General features: G+C 47.6%; 2 protein-coding genes across 2 annotated transcripts in view; one reads left to right on the forward strand and one right to left on the reverse strand.

Annotated features, from left to right (window-relative positions):
- The window catches only part of tbcd (tubulin folding cofactor D), a 93,037-nt gene that overhangs the window by 42,763 nt on the left and 27,622 nt on the right, over positions 1-22,652 (reverse strand). Inside the window, 2 exon segments of the mRNA XM_065015918.1 lie at positions 2,032-2,188; positions 19,635-19,729. Coding sequence (XP_064871990.1) covers positions 2,032-2,188; positions 19,635-19,729 — 252 coding nt within the window.
- Positions 8,291-16,594, forward strand: znf750 (zinc finger protein 750). The gene is made up of 3 exons (XM_065015914.1): positions 8,291-8,446; positions 13,388-14,766; positions 15,691-16,594. Exons 2-3 carry the CDS (start codon positions 13,415-13,417, stop codon positions 16,592-16,594), a joined length of 2,256 nt encoding a protein of 751 aa, XP_064871986.1. The 5' UTR covers positions 8,291-8,446; positions 13,388-13,414.

The following is a 22,652-nucleotide window of genomic DNA, read 5'->3' on the forward strand; positions in this document are numbered from 1 at the left end:
TGGACCATTCTTGATACACACAGGAAACTGTTGAGCGTGAAAAACCCAGCAGCGATGCAGTTCTTGACAAAACCAGGTACGCCTGGCACCTACTACCACACCCCGTTCAAAGGCACTTAAATCTTTAGTCTTGCCCATTCACCCTCTGAATGGCAACACATACACAATCCATGTCTCATTTGTCTCAAGGCTTAAAAATCCTTGTTTAACCTGGTTTCATCAGCGCTAAGGCCTGTGGTGTATTCAGCTGTGACACTAAAGGCCTGTGGTCTATTCAGCTGTGACACTAAAGGCCTGTGGTCTATTCAGCTGTGATACTAAAGGCCTGTGGTGTATTCAGCTGTGACACTAAAGGCCTGTGGTTATTCAGCAAAAAACTTGACACTAAAGGCCTGTGGTTTATTCAGGCAGCTACACTGAGTGTACAAAACTTAAGGCCTGTGGTGTTGATTCAGCTGTGACACTAAAGGCCTGTGGTGTATCTCAGCTGTGACACTAAAGGCCTGTGGTCTATTCAGCTGTGACACTAAAGGCCTGTGGTGGTATTCAGCTGTGATACTAAAGGCCTGTGGTCTATTCAGCAGTGATACTAAAAACCTGTGTTATTCAGCCTACTGGCAAAGGCCTATTCAGCTGTGATACTAAGGCCTGTGGTGTATTCAGCTGTGATACTAAAGGCCTGTGGTCAGCTGTGATACAAAGGCTGTGATACTAAAGGCCTGTGGTCTATTCAGCTGTGATACTAAAGGCCTGTGGTGTGTTCAGCTGTGACACTAAAGGCCTGTGGTGTATTCAGCTGTGACACTAAAGGCCTGTGGTGTATTCAGCTGTGATACTAAAGGCCTGTGGTCTATTCAGCTGTGACACTAAAGGCCTGTGGGTTATTCAGCTGTGATACTAAAGGCCTGTGGGTTATTCAGCTGTGATACTAAAGGCCTGTGGGTTATTCAGCTGTGATACTAAAGGCCTGTGGTTATTCAGCTGTGACACTAAAGGCCTGTGGTGTATTCAGCTGTGATACTAAAGGCCTGTGGTGTATTCAGCTGTGACACTAAAGGCCTGTGGGTTATTCAGCTGTGATACTAAAGGCCTGTGGTTATTCAGCTGTGATACTAAAGGCCTGTGGTGTATTCAGCTGTGATACTAAAGGCCTGTGGTGTATTCAGCTGTGACACTAAAGGCCTGTGGTGTATTCAGCTGTGACACTAAAGGCCTGTGGGTTATTCAGCTGTGACACTAAAGGCCTGTGGTGTATTCAGCTGTGACACTAAAGGCCTGTGGGTTATTCAGCTGTGATACTAAAGGCCTGTGGTGTTATTCAGCTGTGACACTAAAGGCCTGTGGGTTATTCAGCTGTGACACTAAAGGCCTGTGGGTTATTCAGCTGTGATACTAAAGGCCTGTTGTGTATTCAGCTGTGATACTAAAGCCTGTGGTCTATTCAGGTCATGTTATCTCTATATAGCTGTCATCTCTCTGTCCACAGCCGTCAACAACTGGGATACTTTATCTTTACTTGACTAACCTCAATGTAGTGACTGGTATTTATGCTGCTGTCAACTACTAAGGACAATTCTAATGAGATCTTGAAGTGAAATGTGTTTGTTGGACTATATTTGGCCGGGGCAGCAGGTAGTCTAGTGGGCCAGTAACCGAAAGGTTGCTAGATTGAATCCCCGAGCTGACAAGGTAAAACTCTGTCGTTCTGCCCCCGAACAAGGCAGTTAACCCACTTGTTCCTAGACCGTCAATCTAAATAAGAATTTGTTATTAACTGACCTGCCTAGTTAAATAAAGGTTAAATAAAACATTTATTTAAAAAATTGAAACATTCTGTAATCTAAAAGCCCATGTTTAACCTTCTCTATTATTAGGGCAGAATCCTACCTTGAGATGCGCAAGTTTTCACACAAATCTTAAATTGACATAAATGTACTAACTGACCTGAGCGAATTAAAAACGTAATTGACCCTGACCGGGGTCAGAGAGACAGAGGAGGAGGATGATGATGAAGAAGTAGAGGAGTGTTACCAGGCGATCTGCGTGACGAAGGGCTTCAGCTCGGTGGGTTCGTAGGCCCTGGCAAAGGCCCAGCAGACGTAGCAGGCTGCATCTCGTACGTTAGAACCAACGCTACACGCTCCTCTCTTTTCATCATAGACCAAGGCCTTCAGGATCAGAGGCACCACTGGAGGGAGAGAGAGAGATCAGGGAGAGAGAGAGAGAAGGGGGAGGGAGAGAGAGAGCGAAGAGAAAAGGGGGGAGGGAGAGAGAGAGAGAGCGAAGAGAAAAGGGGGAGAGAGAGAGAGAGAGAGAGAGAGAGAAAATGGGGAGGGAGAGAGAGAGAGAGAGAAAGGGGAGAGAGGAGAGAGAGAGAGGGAGAGAGAGAGAGAGAAAGGGGGAGAGAGGGAGAGAGAGAGAGAGAAAAATGGGGGAGAGAGAGAGAGAGAGAGAGAGAGAGAGAGAGAGAGAGAGAGAAAGGGAGGAGGGAGAGAAAGGGAGGAGGGAGAGAGAGAAAGGGGAAAGAGAGAAAGACAAATGTGTAGACAGACAAAGATAACATCTTAAACAGTTCAGAAGTAGTTTATAGTCAGTTCAATAGAACTTCATATGTCGGTCATTAATAAAGTGATATATTACTCCGTGTGATTGTCGTTTTGGTGTAAATGACACACAGCTGTATTATAATGTATTATTACTGTTTTACTAAATCCATTAGTCCAATCACATCATAGGCTTATCCATCTCCCCTGACAACAGTTGTATCACCATGGCAGCTTGTAGTTCATGTGGGGTTCTAAAGTCGTGCCACCTATTAGATCCTCTTCCTGTCCTCGCCTCATTGGCCCTGGCCTCTGTGGTTCACTCTAATACAAGACACTCAGAGACTGGTGGGGTCAACGGTGTCGCTGTGAATCAACACCTCTCACATCTTTTACTGCCAAGAGAAAACCCCTTTCATCCTCTTAACCACTGTGGTGGAATGAGCAGCTTCCACTCCTATGACTGTGCCCTCATCCCTCCACCTCACTGCCCTCATCCCTCCACCTCTCTACCCTCATCCCTCCACCTCTCTACCCTCATCCCTCCACCTCTCTACCCTCATCCCTCCACCTCTCTACCCTCATCCCTCCACCTCTCTACCCTCATCCCTCCACCCTCGTCTCTCTGCCTGTCCACCTGTGGTGGAATGAGCAGCTTCCACTCCTATGACTGTGTACGGCATCTGACCAAGGCAAAACTTGTTGAAATTACGTCATCTCAACTAGTTTTGCCCACATTTTACACAATCTAATAATCTGATTCAAACTACCTGAGAAGTGGAGAGGGAAAAGCATTGAGACGTTACTCATCAGAAATGACAGCTGATAACAGCCGTGTGTAAACTACCTCGGGCCGAAATCACATTCAACAAAGTCCAACTGGAGTAGAGAGCGTTGAACACCGTGTTTATAACAACTAAATGTAATGAGAATCTGTGTTCGCAATGGGCGGCAGGGTAGCCTAGTGGTTAGAGCGTTGGACTAGTAACCGGAAGGTTGCAAGTTCAAACCCCCGAGCTGACAAGGTACAAATCTGTCGTTCTGCCCCTGAACAGACAGTTAACCCACTGTTCCTAGGCCATCATTAAAAATAAGAATTTGTTCTTAACCGACTTGCCTAGTTAAATAAAGGTACAATTAAAAAATATGTTTAAATGTACTGTGCATTCAGAAAGTATTCAGACCCCTTGACTTTTACCACATTTTTTAAAGTTACAGCCTTATTTTAAAATGGATTAAATAGCCTCCCCCCCCCCCCTCATCAATCTACACACAATACCCCATAATGACAACGCAAAAACAGGTTTTTCAACATTTTAGCAAATTAACTAAATAAAACTGAAACATTACATTTACACAGCAAAATTGCACAGCAATTTTCAGGTTTCATCCAGAGATGTTCGATCAGGTTCAAGTCGGGGCTCTGGCTGGGCCACTCAAGGACATTCAGAGACTTGTCACGAAGCCACTCCTGCGTTGTCTTGGCTGTGTGTTTAGGGTCGTTGTCCTGTTAGAAGGTGAACCTTTGCCCCAGTCTGAGGTCCTGAGCGCTCTGGAGAAGGGTTTCATCAATGATCTCTCTGTAATTTTCCCAGTTCATCTTTCCCTCGATCCTGACTAGTCTCCCAGTCCCTGCCACTGAAAAACTCGATTTCTCAGTTTGGCCGGGCAGCCAGCTCTAGGAAAAGTCTAGTTGGTTCCAAACTTCTTCCATTTCAGAATGATGGAGGCCACTGTGTTCTTGGGGACCTTCAATGCTGCAGAAATGTTTTGGTACCCTTCCCCAGATCTGTGCCTCGACACAATCCTGTCTCGGCGCTCCATGGACAATTCCTTCGACCTCATGGCTTGGTTTTTGCTCTGACATGCACTGTCAACTGTAGGACCTTATATAGACAGGTGTGTGCCTTTCGAAATCATGTCCAAGCAATTGAATTTACCACATGTGGGCTCCAACCAAGTTATAAAAACATCCCAAGGCTGATCAATGGAAACAGGATACACTTGAGCTCAATTTCGAGTCTCATAGTAAATGGTCTGAATACTTATGAAAATAAGGTATTTCAGTTTTTTGGAAGTTTTTTTTGCAAAAATGTGTAATAAAATGTCTAAAAACACTGTTATTATGTAGTAATGTGTGTAGATTGATGAGGGATTGTTTTTATTTCATCCATTTTAGAATAAGGCTGTAACGTAACAAAATGTGGGAAAAGGTCAAGGGGTCTGAACACCTTTCTGAAAGCCCTGTATTCTGATAAAGAATGAAGCTAGTCTCATTCCTTCAGTTTCCCAGTTACAGGTTTAAAGACCACTGTACCAGTCAGAACCCAGGTAGACAGGGATAAAGACCACTGTACCACTCAGAACCCAGGTAAACAGGGATAAAGACCACTGTACCACTCAGATCCCAGGTAAACAGGGATAAAGACCACTGTACCACTCAGAACCCAGGTAAACAGGGATAAAGACCACTGTACCACTCAGAACCCAGGTAGACAGGTAGACAGGGATAAAGACCACTGTACCACTCAGAACCCAGGTAGACAGGCATAAAGACCACTGTACCACTCAGAACCCAGGTAAAAAGTGATAAAGACCACTGTACCACTCAGAACCCAGGTAGACAGGCATAAAGACCACTGTACCACTCAGAACCCAGGTAAACAGGGATAAAGACCACTGTACCACTCAGAACCCAGGTAGACAGGGATAAAGACCACTGTACCACTCAGAACCCAGGTAAACAGGCATAAAGACCACTGTACCACTCAGAACCCAGGTAGACAGGGAGAAAGACCACTGTACCACTCAGAACCCAGGTAGACAGGGAGAGACCACTGTACCACTCAGACAGGGATAAAGACCACTGTACCTCTCAGAACCCAGGGAGACAGGGAGAAAGACCACTGTACCACTCAGAACCCAGGTAGACAGGGATAAAGACCACTGTACCACTCAGAACCCAGGTAGACAGGCATAAAGACCACTGTACCACTCAGAACCCAGGTAAACAGGCATAAAGACCACTGTACCACTCAGAACCCAGGTAGACAGGGAGACAGGGATAAAGACCACTGTACCACTCAGACAGGGATAAAGACCACTGTACCACTCAGACAGGGATAAAGACCACTGTACCACTCAGACAGGGATAAAGACCACTGTACCACTCAGACAGGGATAAAGACCACTGTACCTCTCAGAACCCAGGTAGACAGGGATAAAGACCACTGTACCACTCAGAACCCAGGTAGACAGGCATAAAGACCACTGTACCACTCAGAACCCAGGTAGACAGGGATAAAGACCACTGTACCACTCAGAACCCAGGTAGACAGGGATAAAGACCACTGTACCACTCAGAACCCAGGTAGACAGGCATAAAGACCACTGTACCACTCAGAGCCCAGGTAGACAGGGAGAAAGACCACTGTACCACTCAGAACCCAGGTAGACAGGGATAAAGACCACTGTACCACTCAGAACCCAGGTAGACAGGCATAAAGACCACTGTACCACTCAGAGCCCAGGTAGACAGGGATAAAGACCACTGTACCACTCAGAACCCAGGTAGACAGGCATAAAGACCACTGTACCACTCAGAACCCAGGTAGACAGGGATAAAGACCACAGGTAGACAGGGATAAAGACCACAGGTAGACAGGTAGACAGGGAAACAGGTAGACAGGGAAACAGGTAGACAGGGAAACAGGTTGACAGGGAAACAGGTTGACAGGGAAACAGGTAGACAGGGAAACAGGTAGACAGGGAAACAGGTAGACAGGTAAACAGGTAGACAGGGAAACAGGTAGACAGGGAAACAGGTAGACAGGTAAACAGGGAAACAGGTTGACAGGGAAACAGGTAGACAGGGAAACAGGTAGACAGGGAAACAGGTAGACAGGTAGACAGGGAAACAGGTAGACAGGGAAACAGGTAGACAGGGAAACAGGTTGACAGGTAAACAGGTTGACAGGGAAACAGGTTGACAGGGAAACAGGTAGACAGGTAGACAGGTATACAGGGAAACAGGTTGACAGGTAAACAGGTAAACAGGTAAACGGGTTGACAGGGAAACAGGTTGACAGGGAAAACAGGTAGACAGGGAAACAGGTAGACAGGGAAACAGGTAGACAGGTAAACAGGGAAACAGGGAAACAGGGAAACAGGTAGACAGGGAAACAGGTAGACAGGGAAACAGGTTGACAGGGAAACAGGTAGACAGGGAAACAGGTAGACAGGTAAACAGGGAAACAGGTTGACAGGGAAACAGGTAGACAGGGAAACAGGTAGACAGGGAAACAGGTAGACAGGTAAACAGGTTGACAGGGAAACAGGTAGACAGGTAGACAGGGAAACAGGTAGACAGGTAGACAGGGAAACAGGTAGACAGGGAAACAGGTAGACAGGTAAACAGGTAGACAGGGAAACAGGGAAACAGGTAGACAGGGAAACAGGTTGACAGGTAAACAGGTAGACAGGGAAACAGGTAAACAGGTTGACAGGGAAACAGGTAGACAGGGAAACAGGTAGACAGGGAAACAGGGAAAACGTAATTAAATGTGTATTATTGGAACCGGCAGCTGAACTGATCAACACTAAATAGACACATCTTTGACTGTACATGTTAACTCCAGACTTAAGTGTATTTTCTGTCAGTTTATCCACTCACTAGCAGCATTGCTTCGAGTAGGAACGAGGAAGATAGACGTGCATCTAATTTGACTAACATGAAGCAGTTGGCTCCCGGCCCAATTCCATCGTGTACGCGCTCGTTCACACGTGTAAATAAAAAATAAATAAAATAAAAAAATTCAACTGTGTTTGATTTGGGCTTTAAAACTAGATAAACTAAGATCAAGTTTGAGGTCATCCGTTTTCAATGTTGACACTGGCCATTAAAACGACTGGTGCTGTCATACAGTGACAGGTAGAGGTCAACGCCACAGCCAACAACACCCTTATTTGCCTGAATGCAAAATGACCTTTTCCCATTATTGCCTCGGGATGTTGTGGGAACTTCTGTTAAAACACTTGTTGTGTTGTGTTTCCCAGGAAGGAGAACAATAGAGGAAGAGACGGAGACAGGGAGGGAGAGGGACAGGGAGGGAGAGAGAGAGAGACAGGGAGGGAGAGAGAGAGACAGGGAGGGAGAGAGAGAGAGAGAGAGACAGGGAGAGAGAGAGAGAGAGAGAGACAGGGAGTGAGAGAGAGAGAGAGACAGGGAGAGAGAGAGACAGGGAGGGAGAGAGAGACAGGGAGAGAGAGACAGAGAGAGAGAGACAGAGAGAGAGAGACAGAGAGAGAGAGACAGAGAGAGAGACAGGGAGGGAGAGAGGGAGGGAGAGAGACAGAGAGAGGGAGAGAGACAGAGAGAGAGAGAGAGAGGAGAGAGAGAGACAGAGACAGGGAGGGAGAGAGACAGAGAGAGAGACAGGGAGGGAGAGAGAGGGAGGGAGAGAGACAGGAGAGAGAGGGGAGGGAGAGAGGGGAGGGAGAGAGACAGGGAGAGAGAGAGAGAGAAAACTAACTGTCTCTGTCTTTCTCCCATCATGTAAATGGTGTCTCGGGGCCTGACTAATATTCTGCTAGGATGGATGTTGCCTGAGGGCCCGACTGTTTCTGTTGGAGGCCACGCCCCCTCAGGGCTCTACTGCTGCTGGAGGCCACGCCCACTCAGGGCCCTACTGCTACTGTTGGGATAAAGTAGGCTCCGCCCCCTAGGTAAACTAGTCCAAGGTAACAGGACAGGTAAGACCTCACAGACAGGAAGTCAGATCAACACTCACCACAGAACAGGCAGCAGAGCACACACACATTCGGGACACTACTGGAGACACGGTTGCAGAACCACTGGCCGATGCTCCCACACTCTGGAACGGGCGTCCTCACAAACAGAGCAGGTAAGACTGCTTTCTCACTACCTAACCACCACGGGTTTAACCGCTCAAGAGAAACGGCAGTTGGTGAACGCCATCATGACAAGCCGTTATTTATTTTCTGCATATCCAGCTGAATGGTACCTTGTTACCGGCCTGTGGTTCAGTGTGTGGGGGGGTTTACATGTGAAGCGGAGTCTACAGGTGTATTTTAGGGCGAGGTGAGGCACCTGTTAGGCCACCTGTTACCTGTGTGTTGTAATAACCTACTGCCTGCATGGTACTGACGGACAGACACACCTGACCCCCGACCTCAACAGTCAACACTGGCTTGTTATGTCTGAGACAGAGGAAGTGGATCACAGCACATGGAACTGATTACGACATGTTGTTGGTTAGATTAACCAGGTGTTTACTAAGAACACCTGGTAAGATACGGAGGAGAGGGTTTGAGTTGGGAAACAATAAGAAAACAGACTTGTTTCTGTGAGGGTCTTTGTGTCTGGTAGACGGAGTGTTGCCTCCGTTCCTGTGAGGGTCTCTGTGTCTGGTAGATGGAGTGGTGGCTCTGTTCCTGTGAGGGTCTTTGTGTCTGGTAGATGGAGTGGTGGCTCTGTTCCTGTGAGGGTCTTTGTGTCTGGTAGACGGAGTGGTGGCTCTGTTTCTGTGAGGGGCTTTGTGTCTGGTAGACGGAGTGTTGGCTCTGTTTCTGTGAGGGGCTTTGTGTCTGGTAGACGGAGTGGTGTCTGTTTCTGTGAGGGTCTTTGTGTCTGGTAGACCGAGTGTTGCCTCTGTTTCTGTGAGGGTCTTTGTGTCTGGTAGACCGAGTGTTGGCTCTGTTTCTGTGAGGGTCTTTGTGTCTGGTAGACGGAGTGTTGCCTCTGTTTCTGTGAGGGTCTTTGTGTCTGGTAGACGGAGTGTTGGCTCTGTTTCTGTGAGGGTCTTTGTGTCTGGTAGACGGAGTGGTGGCTCTGTTCCTGTGAGGGTCTTTGTGTCTGGTAGACGGAGTGGTGGCTCTGTTTCTGTGAGGGTCTTTGTGTCTGGTAGACGGAGTGGTGGCTCTGTTCCTGTGAGGGTCTTTGTGTCTGGTAGACGGAGTGGTGGCTCTGTTTCTGTGAGGGTCTTTGTGTCTGGTAGACGGAGTGGTGGCTCTGTTCCAGGTAATGATAGCAAGATATTACAACCAACAAGGTTTTGCAACCGATTTCTCTTCTTGAGAAGGGAGTGGCGTTCCGTTCTGCACCACACCTGAGCAGGAACCTGAGAGACGACTTCTTGCGACAGCGTGTGACGGAACGGTTCACTGTCTTTAGGCGGAGCCCTGAACCGTGTGTGTGTGTGTGCGTGTGTATATCCTAACCTGAAGACAGGGCCTTAGGTGACAGCTCTTTCTGAAAGGAAAACATCTGATTTGTTATAACCTCGTTAAACTGACACGGTTCTCATTTGAATACCAGTTCCTATTTAGATGTGTATGAACGTTCGCCGTTGCTGTGTCAGTTTACCACACACACACACACACACACACACTTTTCCCCTGTAAGTAAGTCCCTGACTCCTGAGTAACAGTCTCTCCGGGAAGCCCATGTTGTCAGAAGGCCAGTCACACTCTCTCTACAAGGTTGATGTGGTGTGATGAGCTCATCAGATAAGGAGATGTGTCTGAGCCTAGCTGACTAGCCCCCTGTAGTAGTGCCGTGCCCGTGTGCCCAGAGCCACGTATCACTGCATCCCGCGGCAGCACAGGTGTAGTCATGGGAAACAGGTGCCTTTTGGTTCCCACGCCTTCAGGCAGGCAGTTTAGTGAGGGAGAGAGAGACAGAGAGAGAGAAGCGTGTCGCTACATGCCCTCCAGGTCTACTAGGCAGGGTGAGGTCTACCTACTGATCTCCTGCTCTGCCTACCTGCCTGGATGATGCCTACTGATCTCCTGCTCTGCCTACCTACCTGGATGATGCCTACTGATCTCCTGCTCTGCCTACCTGCCTGGATGATGCCTACTGATCTCCTGCTCTGCCTACCTGCCTGGATGATGCCTACTGATCCCCTGCTCTGCTTACCTGCCTGGATGATGCCTAGTCCAGCGACTCGCCTGCCTACATGATGCCTAGTCTAGCGGCTCGCCTGCCTACATGATGCCTAGTCTAGCGACTCTCCTGCCTACATGATGCCTAGTCTAGCGACTCTCCTGCCTACATGATGCCTAGTCTAGCGACTCTCCTGCCTACATGATGCCTAGTCTAGCGACTCTCCTGCCTACATGATGCCTAGTCTAGCGACTCTCCTGCCTACATGATGCCTAGTCTAGCGACTCTCCTGCCTACCTAGACAGATACAGGATAGATAGATATACAGGAGAGAGAGACACACAACCATCCATACCTACTATAGGACATGAGTCTAGGCGTGATGGGGTCTACCTATGTAGAGAGACATAACCAGCCACCCATGACAGTGATGGTCTATGTAGAGAGACATAACCAGCCACCCATGACAGTGATGGTCTATGTAGAGAGACATAACCAGCCACCCATGACAGTGATGGTCTATGTAGAGACATAACCAGCCACCCATGACAGTGATGGTCTATGTAGAGACATAACCAGCTACCCTTGACAGTGATGGTCTATGTAGAGAGACATAACCAGCCACCCATGACTGTGATGGTCTATGTAGAGACATAACCAGCCACCCATGACAGTGATGGTCTATGTAGAGACATAACCAGCCACCCATGACATTGATGGTCTATGTAGAGAGACATAACCAGCCACCCATGACATTGATGGTCTATGTAGAGAGACATAACCAGCCACCCATGACAGTGATGGTCTATGTAGAGACATAACCAGCTACCCTTGACAGTGATGGTCTATGTAGAGAGACATAACCAGCTACCCATGACAGTGATGGTCTATGTAGAGACACAACCAGCCACCCATGACAGTGATGGTCTATGTAGAGAGACATAACCAGCCACCCATGACAGTGATGGTCTATGTAGAGACATAACCAGCCACACATGACAGTGATGGTCTATGTAGAGACATAACCAGCCACCCATGACAGTGATGGTCTATGTAGAGACATAACCAGCCACCCATGACAGTGATGGTCTATGTAGAGAGACATAACCAGCCACCCATGACAGTGATGGTCTATGTAGAGAGACATAACCAGCCACCCATGACAGTGATGGTCTATGTAGAGACATAACCAGCCACCCATGACAGTGATGGTCTATGTAGAGACATAACCAGCCACCCATGACAGTGATGGTCTATGTAGAGAGACATAACCAGCCACCCATGACAGTGATGGTCTATGTAGAGAGACATAACCAGCCACCCATGACAGTGATGGTCTATGTAGAGAGACATAACCAGCCACCCATGACAGTGATGGTCTATGTAGAGACACAACCAGCCACCCATGACAGTGATGGTCTATGTAGAGACATAACCAGCCACCCATGACATTGATGGTCTATGTAGAGACACAACCAACTACCCATGACAGTGATGGTCTATGTAGAGACACAACCAACTACCCATGACAGTGATGGTCTATGTAGAGACACAACCAGCCACCCATGACAGTGATGGTCTATGTAGAGACATAACCAGCTACCCATGACAGTGATGGTCTATGTAGAGACATAACCAGCCACCCATGACAGTGATGGTCTATGTAGAGACATAACCAGCCACCCATGACAGTGATGGTCTATGTAGAGACATAACCAGCTACCCATGACAGTGATGGTCTATGCAAAAATAACATGCAGGTGGTTCACATACTGTGAAAGCTGGATAGTTGTTCCTTGTTCCAAACATAACATACAGAGCAACCGTTAGTGGAATAGGTTATCCTGAGGGCCTCTACTCAAACACACACACCTGTCCATGTGGCACCAGTTTGACTCCGTTAACACTCCTCATTTACATACTAGGACACTTGGCTTGATCCATGTGTGTATGTATACGTGTGGACTGGACCATATGCCCTGAGGGTGCAGAGTCCTTAGGGAGGGGACTTCTTTCTTTGGCCTGAGCAGATAAAGACAGACAGAGAGGAGAGGTCAGTGTAAACTAGTCTAACTACTCTCCTCCTCTAGCTGAACCAGTTGAACTGGACTGGTAGCCATGTTAATCCTACTCAGTAAAACGCTGGGAGAGAATGCGCTGTTAACACAAAACCTCCAACAAAAAGGATCGTTAACAAAATGGTCCTAAAACACCCATCTACCCTGACATTTCCTTAAAGATCATGAATGAAATGGTCCTAAAACACCCATCTACCCTGACATTTCCTTAAAGATCATGAATGAAAAGGTCCTAAAACACCAATCTACCCTGACATTTCCTTAAAGATCATGAATGAAAAGGTCCTAAAACACCCATCTACCCTGACATTTCCTTAAAGATCATTAATGAAAAGGTCCTAAAACAACAATCTACCCTGACATTTCCTTAAAGGTCCTAAAACACCCATCTACCCTGACATTTCCTTAAAGATCATTAATGAAAAGGTCCTAAAACACCCATCTACCCTGACATTTCCTTAAAGATCATTAATGAAAAGGTCCTAAAACACCCATCTACCCTGACATTTCCTGAAAGGTCCTAAAACACTCATCTACCCTGACATTTCCTTAAAGATCATTAATGAAAAGGTCCTAAAACACCCATCTACCCTGACATTTCCTTAAAGGTCCTAAAACACCCATCTACCCTGACATTTCCTTAAAGGTCCTAAAACACCCATCTACCCTGACATTTCCTTAAAGGTCCTAAAACACCCATCTACCCTGACATTTCCTGAAAGATCATTAACGATGTAAAGAAACTAAGTGTTAAAACACATGTCATTGTACATAATGTGAAGAAATGCATATAAAAATGTACGTCAATGTGCAGCGCAACTAATCCATCAATCTGTTACCTCTTCCTCTTGTCATTGCAGTGAAACTGCACACACACCAGATCCAACATGCTCAGCGTTCAGGAGCGCAAGCCCAAGAGGCCTCACTACATCCCACGGCCCCCAGGCAAGCCCTACAAGTACCAGTGTTTCCAGTGCCCGTTCACCTGCAACGAGAAGTCTCACCTGTTCAACCACATGAAGTACAACCTCTGTAAGAATTCTATATCACTGGTGTCTCAGAAAGGAGGCCACGCAGGGAGGCAGACCAAGACCCCTGGCCCTGCCAACCACAAACTGGCATCTTTAACCCTGAAAGACAAATCAGGACCACTTCCTGTGGAGCGGCTCATGACCCCTGAGGGTCACAGAGGAGGAGTGGAGAACAGGAGAGAAGAGAAGGAGGAGGAGGGGGAGGAGAGAGAGGAGGAGAGAGAGGAGGAGAAGGAGGAGAGAGAGGAGGAGAAGGAAGAGAGAGAGGAGGCGTGTGGGAGTCCAGTCAGGAAAGACATTCAGATCAAATCAGACACAAAGGAACTCAAAGAGGCCAAGGCTGTGCCACACCAGTCAGCCTTCTCCCAAGTCACACCCAATCGGGAGAACCCAGAGGTCGCGCTAAAGTCATCCCACAACCAATCAGGGGAGCCGTCTCTGACTCCGCCCATGCCATCATTCCATAACCCCACCTTCGCCTGGGGCCCAATGGCAGCAGCCTCCATGCCGCTGAAGCCCCTCCCACCTCACATAATACCCGAGTACCCTCCCTACCTGTTTCCTGATCGCCACCCGGCCCTCCACCCCCTCTACCAGCCCTACTTCATCCCAGGGACGCATCACCTTTCTAGGCCAAACTCCCAGACCTACCGGCCTAGCTTCCTGGAGACCCCACAAAGACCTGTGATGCCCATGAACCCGGACCACTCCCACCCATCTCTCATCCCTCCATACCCCTACAGATACGGTCTCTCCCTGCCCTATGGCCTGTACCGACCCACGGACCACCACCACCCACACCCCATCCCTCTCCCAGGCTCCAGGTACTTTCCTCTGGATGTGTACGACCCAAGACCAGGTCCCGGCCTGGGACCTAGGGACTATGACTTTTACCTCCACCCCAGGCTCCATGGTGAACCCCACAGCAGACCCACGGAGGAAGGGACCAGCCAGGTGGAGCAGAGCAGAGACAAGGCCACCAGACTGAGCCCCATGGAGGGGTGTTCTGCCTTGGGCTCCCCTGACAGACCCAGCCCTCCACACCCCTTCACCCAGAGAGACACTACGGAGGGTTCCAGATGTACCGTCCTGGGGGAACTACAGCCTGTCAACCAATCAGGAGGACCAGAGCCAGCCTCTCAGCCAATCAGAGTAGAGCCGAGCAAAGAGGACGCACCACAGAGCTTGATGACGCACATGGAAAGAGGGTAAGTGATGATACAACAACATGCACTCTCCTCACACAGCTCTTTACCAGTCAAACAGCTGCAGCTCTAACTAGTCTATACAGATGTATCAGTGTCTAATCTAACTAGTCTATACAGATGTATCAGTGTCTAATCTAACTAGTCTATGCAGATGTATCAGTGGATGTCTAATCTAACTAGTCTATGCAGATGTATCAGTGTCTAATCTAACTAGTCTATACAGATGTATCAGTGGATGTCTAATCTAACTAGTCTATACAGATGTATCAGTGGATAACTAGTCAGAGATGTATCAGTGTCTATACAGATGTATCAGTGTCTAATCTAACTAGTCTATACAGATGTATCAGTGTCTAATCTAACTAGTCTATACAGATGTATCAGTGTCTAATCTAACTAGTCTATACAGATGTATCAGTGTCTAATCTAACTAGTCTATACAGATGTATCAGTGTCTAATCTAACTAGTCTATACAGATGTATCAGTGAATGTCTAATCTAACTAGTCTATACAGATGTATCAGTGTCTAATCTAACTAGTCTATACAGATGTATCAGTGTCTAATCTAACTAGTCTATACAGATGTATCTAACTAGTCTATACAGATGTATCAGTGTCTAATCTAACTAGTCTATACAGATGTATCAGTGTCTAATCTAACTAGTCTATACAGATGTATCAGTGAATGTCTATACAGATGTATCAGTGTCTAATCTAACTAGTCTATACAGATGTATCAGTGTCTAATCTAACTAGTCTATACAGATGTATCAGTGTCTAATCTAACTAGTCTATACAGATGTATCAGTGTCTAATCTAACTAGTCTATACAGATGTATCAGTGTCTAATCTAACTAGTCTATACAGATGTATCAGTGGATGTCTAATCTTATGCATATTATTTGTCTTTCTTCCTCATTCAGGTCGGCAGCCAACCGCGCAGAGCACTCCACCTCTGACGAAAGCAACGACTCCTCAGCTGAACGAGATGGTGAAGATGATGATGAAGACACTGAGAAAGATTTGATGCCCCTGAACCTCTCCAAAAAGGACCAGGAGTCAGACCTCTTCACCAGCAGGGGGAGCTGTCCTGAAACAAGGCACCCGGAGGAGGACCTGCCACTGAACCTGAGCCTTAGGGCCACACCAGGTAGTCCAGATCACTGCTACAAAATGGCCGCCTCAGGGAGGGAGTTTGTTAGGGTCCAACCAGGTAACCCAGACCATTGCTCCAAAATGGCCACCTTAATCGCAGTGGATCTCAGTCAACAGGGCTCCAGCCCAGCTCCCACCCAAACAGACAAGGAGCCCAGTGACCAACAGAGACAGACTGCAGCCCTGGCTCTCTGCCAGCTGGCTAGCTCCTCCTCCTCTTCCTCCAGCCTCAGCTCTATGGCAACAGACAGCCCATCAGTACGCCCAACAAGCTGCCCCTGTCTCCCAACAACCACAGCCCTCGCCAGAGAGGTGAAACACACAACCACAGCCCTCGCCAGAGAGGTGAAACACACAACCACAGCCCTCACCAGAGAGGTGAAACACACAACCACAGCCCTCACCAGAGAGGTGAAACACACAACCACAGCCCTCACCAGAGAGGTGAAACACACAACCACAGGCCTCTCCAAGGAGGTCAAACAGGAACACACAGCCAAGGGCCAGACGGACCAGTCTAGTACCAAAGCTAGGGGGGTGAAGAGAGCTGCCAGGGGAGAGAGCCAAAGCTACAAAGCCAGTACAAAGCTAGGGGGTGAAGAGGCTGCCAAGAGAGCCAGTACAAAGCTAGGGGGTGAAGAGAGCCCAGGAGAGAGCCAGTACAAAGCTTAGGGGGTGAAGAGAGCTGCCAGGGAGAGAGCCAGGGGAGAGAGCCAGTACAAAGCTAGGGGGTGAAGAGAGCTGCCAGGGGAAGAGCCAGTACAAAGCCAGGGGGTGAAGAGGGCCAGGGGAGAGAGCCAGTACAAAGTTAGGGGGGTGAAGAGAGCTGCCAGGGGAGAGAGCCAGTACAAAGTTAGGGGGGTGAAGAGAGCTGCCAGGGGAGAGAGCCAGTACAAAGCTAGGGGGGTGAAGAGAGCTGCCAGGGGAGAGAGCCAGTACAAAGTTAGGGGGGTGAAGAGAGCTGCCAAGAGAGCCAGTACTGCCAGGGAGAGAGAGAGCCAGTACAAAGCTAGGGGGGTGAAGAGAGCTGCCAGGGGAGAGAGCCAGCTCCCAGCCAGGAAAAACAGCAGGCTTACAGCCCTCACAAACAGAGACAGACTAAGAGGCTGGTGAAGGAGACAGGAGGAGGGAGAGCACTGAGGAGGAGACCTCTCTGCTGCTGAACACCAAGTGACAGTTCAACCAATACCCATCCAACAGACAACAGGAAGTCCACAGTGGCTCAAAACCCTCACGGCCTCTAGTCTAGGACCAGGATGTAAAGGAGTAAAGTGGAGCTGTACAGTTGAACCTCCACGGACACGCCCCTGTCTGTCTATAGGACGATCAAATGTTTACCAAGCATTAAAAGCAAGACTGGTGTTTTAAACCAACATGTGATGGTGTCTCCAGTAGGCTACAGGGAAAACCCCTTTTCAGAAAACCCTCCTCACCTGCACTGACTTGACCCAAATAGCCTTTCATGTAAAATGTTAACCCTTCACATCTGATCACAGGACGCTGTATAGAACAAGGGTGGAACTATTTAAGTGACTATAATATGTTGTATACTACATGGTACTGCATGGTGGTGAAAAGTTGTATATATTTAATATGGTTCTAAAAAGCAATACCAAAATAAAATCTGTCCATGTTTATCCCAAGGGGTTGATGTTCTGTATGGCTGTTGTGACTGTGAGGGTTTATGGGAAGGGAAGGGGGGTTGTTGTTCTGTATGGCTGTTGTGACTGAGGGTTTATGGGAAGGGGGGTTGTTGTTCTGTATGGCTGTTGTGACTGAGGGTTTATGGGAAGGGGGGTTGTTGTTCTGTATGGCTGTTGTGACTGAGGGTTTATGGGAAGGGAAGGGGGGTTGTTGTTCTGTATGGCTGTTGTGACTGAGGGTTTATGGGAAGGGGGGTTGATGTTCTGTATGGCTGTTGTGACTGAGGGTTTATGGGAAGGGGGTTGAAGGGGCTGTTGACTGTTCTGTATGGCTGTTGTGACTGTGAGGGTTTATGGGAAGGGGGAAGGGGGGTTGTTGTTCTGTATGGCTGTTGTGACTGTGAGGGTTTATGGGAAGGGAAGGGGGTTGTTGTTCTGTATGGCTGTTGTGACTGTGAGGGTTTATGGGAAGGGAAGGGGTGACTTGTTGTTCTGTTCTGTATGGCTGTTGTGACTGTGAGGGTTTATGGGAAGGGAAGGGGGGTTGATGTTCTGTATGGCTGTTGTGACTGTGAGGGTTTATGGGAAGGGAAGGGGGTTGGGAAGGGGGTTGTTGTTCTGTATGGCTGTTGTGACTGTTTTGAAGGGGGTTTATGGGAAGGGGGGTTTATGTTGTTCTGTATGGCTGTTGTGACTGTGAGGGTTTATGGGAAGGGGGGTTGTTGTTCTGTATGGCTGTTGTGACTGTGAGGGTTTATGGGAAGGGGGTTGTTGTTCTGTTTATGGCTGTTGTGACTGAGGGTTTATGGGAAGGGGGGGGTTGTTGTTCTGTATGGCTGTTGTGACTGTGAGGGTTTATGGGAAGGGGGTTGTTGTTCTGTATGGCTGTTGTGACTGAGGGTTTATGGGAAGGGGGTTTCTGTATGTTCTGTATGGCTGTTGTGACTGAGGGTTTATGGGAAGGGGGTTGATGTTCTGTATGGCTGTTGTGACTGTGAGGGTTTATGGGAAGGGGGTTGTTGTTCTGTATGGCTGTTGTGACTGAGGGTTTATGGGAAGGGAAGGGGGTTGTTGTTCTGTATGGCTGTTGTGACTGTGAGGGTTTATGGGAAGGGAAGGGGTTGTTGTGTCTGTTTATGGCTGTTGTGACTGAGGGTTTATGGGAAGGGGGTTGTTGTTCTGTAGGGGGAGGATGTTCTGTATGGCTGTTGTGACTGTTTATTGAGGGTTTATGGGAAGGAAGGGGGTTGTTGTTCTGTATGGCTGTTGTGACTGTGAGGGTTTATGGGAAGGGGGTTGTTGTTCTGTATGGCTGTTGTGACTGTTTATGAGGGTTTATGGGAAGGGGGAAGGGGGTTGTTGTTCTGTATGGCTGTTGTGACTGAGGGTTTATGGGAAGGGGGGGGTGTTGTTCTGTATGGCTGTTGTGACTGAGGGTTTATGGGAAGGGGGTTTACTGAGGGTTTAAAGGGGGTTGTTGTTCTGTATGGCTGTTGTGACTGAGGGTTTATGGGAAGGGGGTTGTTGTTCTGTGATGGGGTTTATGGGAAGGGGGTTGTTGTTCTGTTGTGACTGAGGGTTTATGGGAAGGGGGGGTTGTTGTTCTGTATGGCTGTTGTGACTGAGGGTTTATGGGAAGGGGGGTGACTTGTTGTTCTGTATGGCTGTTGTGACTGAGGGTTTATGGGAAGGGGGTTGTTGTTCTGTATGGCTGTTGTGACTGAGGGTTTATGGGAAGGGGGGTTGTTGTTCTGGAAGGGGGGGGGTTGTTGTTCTGTATGGCTGTTGTGACTGAGGGTTTATGGGAAGGGGGGGTTGTTGTTCTGTATGGCTGTTGTGACTGAGGGTTTATGGGAAGGGGGGTTGTTGTTCTGCATGGCTGTTGTGACTGTGAGGGTTTATGGGAAGGGAAGGGGGGTTGTTGTTCTGTATGGCTGTTGTGACTGTGAGGGTTTATGGGAAGTGGGGTTGCTTTGCAGGTACAGACGACATGTTGTGTCGTAGTTGAAATACAAGAAGCTCCCGCACGCCGCTCTAGCTGGCTGTGTGTGCAGGGTTTTGTTACGTACCGTCCGGGAGACGAGAGGGCACCAGCAGGCCTCTTCTCCCCAGCTCTGCCAGGGCCAAGCAGCCTCCATGCCAGGCGTTGTCTGTCTCCTGGAAACTAGAACAAGAACACACACACCAAGGATGACATTTCACATCCGCAAAACTGACCTGAGCTCCGCAAAAACTCCCTTAAAAACGGTCATGAACAGTTAAAAATCATGTTTTCATCAAATTGAATGATGTTTGGATGAAACCAGGTCAAAGTGTGTAGACCAAAGTATGAAAAATGACTGTTGCTTCTACATTGATAAAGTTACTGGTCCCCCCCCTCAATGTCAAACCTTTGGATTCAAGAGGGGGGTGGGTTATTAAGGCGGTAGGGGGACATCATCCCAACTCTCATTTTAATACACCAACGGCAACATGATATTCTCTTACCTAATCGTCATAAGTTACGCCTCGTAACCAACATGGGAGAAGGTGTGTTTGCAGAGGGGCGTGACTTATATAACGAGACAGCTACTCTGCTGGTGCCAAAATGTAACTGTAGGATGTCAGCAAATAGAATTAGAAGGGTCATTCAGAACTCCAACGCAGTTGTCATGTCAACACATCCGTCAGTGTGGCTGTGAACCGCATCACAAGAGACTTGCCAAACGGCAGATGTATCATATTTATTTGTTACATCACCAGCTAGGATTCCATCAATTGACAACAGATTTTCATGTGAATATTCTAGAATCTGCATGAAGAAAATGTGCATTTTCCCACCAGTAGTATTCTCCCACCAGTAGTATTCTCCCACCAGTAGTATTCTCCCCACCAGTAGTATTCTCCCCACCAGTAGTATTCTCCCCACCAGTAGTATTCTCCCCACCAGTCCCACCAGTAGTATTCTCCCCACCAGTAGTATTTTCCCACCAGTAGTATTTTCCCACCAGTAGTATTCTCCCACCAGTAGTATTTTCCCACCAGTAGTATTTTCCCACCAGTAGTATTTTCCCACCAGTAGTATTTTCCCACCAGTAGTATTCTCCCACCAGTAGTATTTTTCCACCAGTAGTATTTTCCCACCAGTAGTATTTTTCCACCAGTAGTATTCTCCCACCAGTAGTATTTCCCACCAGTAGTATTCTCCCACCAGTAGTATTCTCCCACCAAAAGGTCCTGTTGCTGATAAAAAAATCAGTGTGTGATGACATAGTGCATTCAAAATGGACTTTTACGCTGAAGTTCTCCTGAACCGAATAAAAATTTAAAAGTTGATAGTGTTTCCATGGTTTCTTCACCTCTACTGATAGTTGTGTCTGGACACCTGACTCCGAGACAACAGCTGACACATACCGTGCAGGTAGGCTGGTCTACACTAAATTATTATGGATAAAAGCGAGAATATTTTAAATTTGACAAATGGCAGTCAAGCATCGATCATCACGTCACCAGAATCAGACGGTCGATGTTTATTGGTAAAGGAGCATCAAGCTCATCACTGTGCACTTTCACCTCCCTGTAAAGTTCATCATCGCTACTTTAATCTGTAGCTTCATAACCTGCATGTTACCTGAGTGGTAGTGGGAGGACCACAATAACCTGCATGTTACCTGAGTGGTAGTGGGAGGACCACAATAACCTGCATGTTACCTGAGTGGTAGTGGGAGGACCACAATAACCTGCATGTTACCTGAGTGGTAGTGGGAGGACCACAATAACCTGCATGTTACCTGAGTGGTAGTGGGAGGACCACAATAACCTGCTTGTTACCTGAGTGGTAGTGGGAGGACAACATGTTATTGTATCAATATTTGCGCATAAAAATGCTTTTCCACCGCTGTTTCTCGCATAATTAAATTTCACCGACAGAAAAAGAGCCCACCATGTCTAACGAACAAATGAACTGTCGGTATTTCTAAAATTACAGCGTGATTTATTCCATTTTTTAAATTTTTAATATTGCTTTGTGTTTCACCAAATTAGCTTGAGATGATTTTACAGCAACACTGCATCCAAGTTGCATAACTTTTCAAAGACTTTTCAAAGACCTGTCAGTCAAGGCTCATGAATATAAGCTCCCCGCCCACTCAGCCTGTCTTTATAAACATCCTGGTAGTTAGCCATGAGAGGAAAAGACTTTTCAAAGACCTGTCAGTCAAGGCTCATGAATATAAGCTCCCCGCCCACTCAGCCTGTCTTTATAAACATCCTGGTAGTTAGCCATGAGAGGAAAAGACTTTTCAAAGACCTGTCAGTCAAGGCTCATGAATATAAGCTCCCCGCCCACTCAGCCTGTCTTTATAAACATCCTGGTAGTTAGCCATGAGAGGAAAAGAGATTATAAATTCTATCCCCCCCAAAAAAAACATTATGGGTCGTATTTTAATCACTCAAAGGGTTATTTTACACGGGAATCAGAATTACTGTTTGGGAGCTTTAATAAACTCAGCAAAAAAAAGAAACGTCCCTTTTCCAGGACCCTGTCTTTCAAAGATAAATTATAAAAATCCAAATAACTTCACAGATCTTCATTGTAAAGGGTTTAAACACTGTTTCCCTGCTTGTTCAATGAACCATAAACAATTGATGAACATGCACCTGTGGAACGGTGGTTAAGACACTAACAGCTTACAGACGGTAGGCAATTAAGGTCACAGTTATGAAAACTTAGGACACCAAAGAGGCATTTCTACTGACTCTGAAAGACACCAAATGAAAGCTGCCCAGGGTCCCTGTTCATCTGCGTGAATGTGCCTTAGGCATGCTGCAAGGAGGCATGAGGACTGCAGATGTGGCCAGGGCAATAAATTGCAATGTCCGTACTGTGAGACGCCCAAGACAACACTACAGGGAGACAGGATGGACAGCTGATCGTCCTCACAGTGGCAGACCACGTGTAACGACACCTGCACAGGATCGGTACATCTGAACATCACACCTGCGGGACAGGTACAGGATGGCCACAACAACTGCCCGAGTTACACCAGGAACGCACAATCCCTCCATCAGTGCTCAGACTGTCCGCAATAGGCTGAGAGAGGCTGTAC

This window comes from Oncorhynchus nerka, unplaced genomic scaffold (genome assembly GCF_034236695.1).
Source record: "Oncorhynchus nerka isolate Pitt River unplaced genomic scaffold, Oner_Uvic_2.0 unplaced_scaffold_1215, whole genome shotgun sequence".
NCBI lineage: Eukaryota > Metazoa > Chordata > Actinopteri > Salmoniformes > Salmonidae > Oncorhynchus > Oncorhynchus nerka.

Coding starts and splice junctions, on each gene's coding strand:
- znf750 (XM_065015914.1), top strand. CDS start 13,415: ATGCTCAGCGTTCAGGAGCGCAAGCCCAAGAGGCCTCACTACATCCCA. Junction 14,767..15,690: donor ATGACGCACATGGAAAGAGG/GTAAGTGATGAT, acceptor TTCCTCATTCAG/GTCGGCAGCCAACCGCGCAG.